Genomic DNA, 5,088 nt, shown 5'->3' on the forward strand with positions numbered 1-5,088 from the left:
TAGGCTCAGAGAAAGAACTAGAAAAAGTTAATAACAAGTCGAAAGTAACACAACAAATAGCATCAAAAAGGAAAACGGAAAAACAGGGAGACAAACAAAAGAAAGAGAAAAATATACAGAGAGACAAAGTAAAATAAATAAACTGTTAGAAATCGAAAAGCTGTAGAGAAATTTTGTGTGTGTATGTATGTGTGAGAGAGGGAGATGTGAGTAATAAGAAATACGATTAAGAGAAGTAGGATCGCGTTGCTCCTTTTCGAAGGTTAAATTTTTGTTAAGTGGAACTATATGTAGAATATTATTTGTACAAAACTCACGATTGCGACATGTGTACTATTAAAAATCATGTGTGATTATTTTATTGATTATATTATTTTTTTACAATCATATAGCCTTTTGTTCCGAAGACCTTCCTTTTATAGCAATAGTCAGTTAATCCAAACTATACGGAACTTAATTATTAGAAATACAATGAAATTCCGCTTATAGTTACGTGTTATCACTATGATCATCAAACAACGAAGAACTTACATGAAATATATAGCTTCTAAAATGTAATTATTTAGGGTTTAATTTAAAAAAATATTGCTCAGATGTTACCCATGAAAACACAAATTAAACTAATTCAATTTTATTATATAGAATTGTAGGTTAATTAATTATGTTAGAACAATGTGGGTGCGGCACCGGACATTTGAAGTTTTATTTTAACTTGGGTGTGCTGTAGGATCAGTTCCAAGCAGTCGCCGAGTAAAGTTTCTACACAGGACTTTGGCAGGAAGGCTAAAACCGAAGATCCTGAAGAACAGACGGTGTTTATATTCCGAGGAGCTACGTTCATCATGCAGCTTTCTCCGAACATGTCCCCTATTTTCAGCTCGACGAAATTCTCGGAGCCGGGTTTGTCGTAGACCGTTAACACAACGCCTTCTGGTAGAGAGAAGTAAATCCCATTCGACGGATAGGAACGAGACAGAATCGTATCTCCGTCACGGAAGGACTTCATCTCTAAGGAGTCGGCCACTCTGAGTTTGTCGTCTTGGTCGAGTTGGGCGAGCTCCGGCACTGTGTTCAGGATGACATCGTAGGCCAGCCGTTTTTTGTACGAGGAACGAAGGACGATTTGTTTGAAGTTTCCGCGCTGCAATTGCCATAGGACGCCGTTGGACTTCGCTCGGACGGTCGACATGCGTAAAATGCCGTGCATCAGTGCTATCTGGCCGAAGCAGCTGCCCGGGCCGTACGTGTCAATATGGATCTTTTTTCCGTTCGGTTGAATGATCCACTCGTTGAATATCCCCGATTCGACGATGTAGAAAAGATCGCAGTGATAGCCTTGCGTGATTATCCTCTCGCCTTTGATCACGTTCCTCGAGAACATACAGTCGATAATTGTGTTCAACACGGCATCGCTCAGTTCCGAGAAAATGAATAAACCTCTAGCCGATTCCTTCAGCATTTTCTTCAGTTCAGCAGTCTTCGGAAACGTTTTGATCGGCGGATCTTTCCCGTCTAGCACGATACCTTCGTCACACACCGAATTGCGACGGTCCATCAATATCCCGGGATTGAGCTTTTTAAATTCTTCCAGATCTTCATCCATCGTTAAAATGAAACTGAATTTACAACGATATTAAACGTACACAAACAATTTTTCACTTTTTTTTATTTTTCGAATAATTTTTACACATGTTTCGTTAAAACCTTTTAAGTAAAAATTCAAACATTTTCATATAAATATGTAAGTCTTATAGGAGCAATTGATGCTCAACGGCCCCCAAAAATAAAATGTTAATGAACTTCTTCAAAACCCTAATTATGATACCAACATAAACCATATGAAATATAGCAAGTCTACCTGTTTATTCAATGATGTAAAACTGAATAGAAAAAAGATTTAGATTTGGGCCAACCGCGTTTACGGACTATGGCCTTTGTTATTCCCCTTTCTCCCATCGCCTACGCAGTGGCCTCCGCAAAATAATCCCGCATTGCTAATAACCCCCAATGCAGCATCCTTACCGCGTGCTTTTCAGCCTTTTTTCATCGCTGGCCATTTAATTATTCACTTTCTCAAAACTGGGAATTGATTTAGGAACAATAGATTAAAATTGTTGGTATATTATTGTAAACAAATTTATAATATAAATTATATAAAGTTAAGTGATTAACACAGTATAAATGACAGACAAAACATCCACAGTGACTTAATAATCTAGTATTTATTAATTGGTCTGAATTTAGGTAATCACTCAGGTGAAACCCATTAGTGATGTTTTTTATTCACCTGTAAAATGACCTCAAGAAGATCCAATACATCAATTTAATCACTCATACTTTCAATTACAAGATTATACGGAAATCATGAGATGCGGTCTGGTGTGACGTAGGTTTTAGAACAACATTTTCTTTATCGTGCCAACGTTTCGAACTTTATTGAGATCATCTTCAGTGCCCGGGTTTTATAAATATCATTTAAATTTTACAAATACACGTACGATGTAAACAAGATCTTATAAATCCCAGTCCCTGAAGATGTTCTCAATAAAGATCGAAACGTTGGCGCGATAAAGAAATTTTTTTTTTAAATTACGTCACACCAGACCGCATCTCACGATCTCCAAGTAATCATTAACTAACGGTCACTAAACCCCACACCTTTCAATTTAAGAATTTTGACAGAACAAATCCATTAAGATATCAATATCAAATACGCCAAAAACCTATTGATCGAATTATTAGCACTTGAAATAAATAATTTTTAAAATTAACCAGCTTTGTTTATTTAGTTTTTGTTTTAATACTGAACAAGAAGACATTATAACTCTATACATTAACTCTATACTTCAATTAATTAAGGTTTTTTGTTGAGATAAAAAAGTTAATGGCACGAGCGGGATTCGAACCCACGATCTTCGGCTTGATACTCCGCTGCTCTACCACCTGACCTATCGTGACCTCGATCCTCAAGGACACCAACTTCCCATCTCAACCCCACCTTTTGAATTTTCCCTCCTTTTTGCCATTTTTCAAATGTCGTGCAATCGGGTTGAATTATCGACGACAAATGAAATGGCCACGGAGAGCTTTAGTGGCTCGTGCCATTGAATTTTTTATCTCAACTAAAATCTTAATTAATTGTAGTAAATTAATTGGTCAAGCGGACCACGAAATTAGTGAAATTAACTCTATAGTTATGCTGATGTTGGCTTTTGGTCTGCGAGTCGTTGAACTCATGTTGTTTCAGGAAGGAGTTCCTCACTGATGATGGCGCAATGCCGAACGCGTTGGAATAACTCATAAAAAAACCCGATTGGCGGGAGACCCATTAAGTGATCCTGAGCCGGTTCAACATATCATTAAGCTGTTATCAAGTGCATTCTATGAAATAAATAAACTTGTTTAAAATTAATTTTTAAACAGTTAAACTTTATGCTCTCCGCATTCTGTATGTAACTAGGTTAGGAGTCTGGTAAAGAAATTAAATAAATTTTTATATATGGCGTAAGGTAAATATTTAGAAGAGAGAGAGAGAGAGAGAGAGAGAGAGAGAGAGAGAGAGAGACCCAATAGCAAAAAGGAAATGAGAAAGAAACTAACTAAAATAAACAAAATCAAGTTTTTTGTTGAATGAATCGAGTTAGGTAGCAAAAAATAAACAGAGAAAGCAAATGATTGTATAATTGGTTAAGGGGAAAAAATATGATGAGTAAATGGTAGATTAATTTATCGACGCAAAGTAAGGCCTCATGTATCTTTCTACTGAGAGAGAAAAACGTCAGAAAAAGAAAAAGGGAAGGAGAGAGTGAGAGAAAGAAAGAGGAAGAAAATAACGAATAAACAATATGTAAAGAGAGCGGCATTGACAGTCATACAAACAAGAAAGAAGAAGATATAGAGCTAGGATATAAAAAAATAGGCCAAAAATTGGGAGAAAGAGATAAAGATGGACAGAGAAATAGAGATACATAGACAGATAAATAGATAGACAGATAAAGATAGAGAGAAAGAGATAGATATAGAGAGAAAAAGAGAGAGAGGGAGAAGAGCGAGAGACTGAAAGCGAGGAAGAAATGGTGAAAGCGTAGTAGTGTGCGAGAGCGAGGAAGTGGGTGACAAAGAGGAAGAACCAGAAAGAGGGCGAGTGAGAAAGAAGAAGAGAATGTAAAATAATAATTAAAAAACAATAAAAGCTGTTTGTTTATTCATTTCCGCAACTGATTTGTAATGTAAAACTTTAATAATCGAAAATACGAAAACGTAACTTGTAAAAGGTCGACTTTTAGCTGCATAAAACTATAATTTTATACCGTGAAATAATTAATCGCAGGTTTAATATGCAATAAAGTAAGCCGGATTAAGTGTAAAGCTCGGTCTCCGCTTAATCATCTACCCTGATTTAATTCAAGGTGGCGAAAAAATTACAGGTCGTATTAAAAATAAACGGACGCGGATTTGTAAAAGTGCGGTCAAAAAATAGGTCGCACCGGCCGGATTGCTGACAATGCTAGGACCAGTGATTCGGAGGTAATTGGCCCGGGGAGTGACACCCCAAACCCTCTTCCAAGTGGCAAAAGCTGGGTAAAAACAATTGGCTATTTTACCCTGGGCCGATGTAATTATCAGGGCCAAACATCATGGCCTGCCGTTGCTTCAATCCGCATGTATTTTTCGGGCCGTCGACCAAAAGAGGATTGTTTTTCTAAAAACAGAACCAGCACTTTTTCGAGGCTGTGTGCCACAAACGGGTTCGAATTTCGACCCAGTGGAAATTTTGCTAATTATTGCATACTTACTGTTTCTTTCAATCATTTATCTATTTTTGAAATTAAAGATAATGATTGCAATGCCAAGATTTGGTGTTTGTTTTAGTGTATAGATTGGATGCCCCACCCTTCGGACTACCTCGATTATCCACCCTGAAATTAAAACTGCAATAAAAAAAAAATTAAAGAAAGTGGGTATAGAAGAGCTCTCGATTATCAAGAGTACAGTCGATAGGTGGACCTGCGAAGATTTAACCCCTAGAAGAAGGGCTATCCTCACCCGATTATGGACAAGCCATGTACAGTGTCCGGTTGTGAAGCT

The 5,088-nt window shown here is 37.1% G+C and overlaps 1 protein-coding gene across 1 annotated transcript; it reads right to left on the bottom strand.

The window, feature by feature from the left end:
• Window positions 1-664: 664 nt before the first annotated feature.
• On the bottom strand, window positions 665-1,603 carry LOC106673441 (cAMP-dependent protein kinase type II regulatory subunit-like). Its single transcript, XM_014405561.1, has one exon. It carries the CDS (start codon window positions 1,601-1,603, stop codon window positions 665-667), a length of 939 nt encoding a protein of 312 aa, XP_014261047.1.
• Window positions 1,604-5,088: the final 3,485 nt, after the last annotated feature.

This window comes from Cimex lectularius, unplaced genomic scaffold (assembly GCF_000648675.2).
Source record: "Cimex lectularius strain Harlan isolate CLEC.00 unplaced genomic scaffold, Clec_2.1 scaffold15, whole genome shotgun sequence".
Taxonomy (NCBI): Eukaryota; Metazoa; Arthropoda; class Insecta; order Hemiptera; family Cimicidae; genus Cimex; species Cimex lectularius.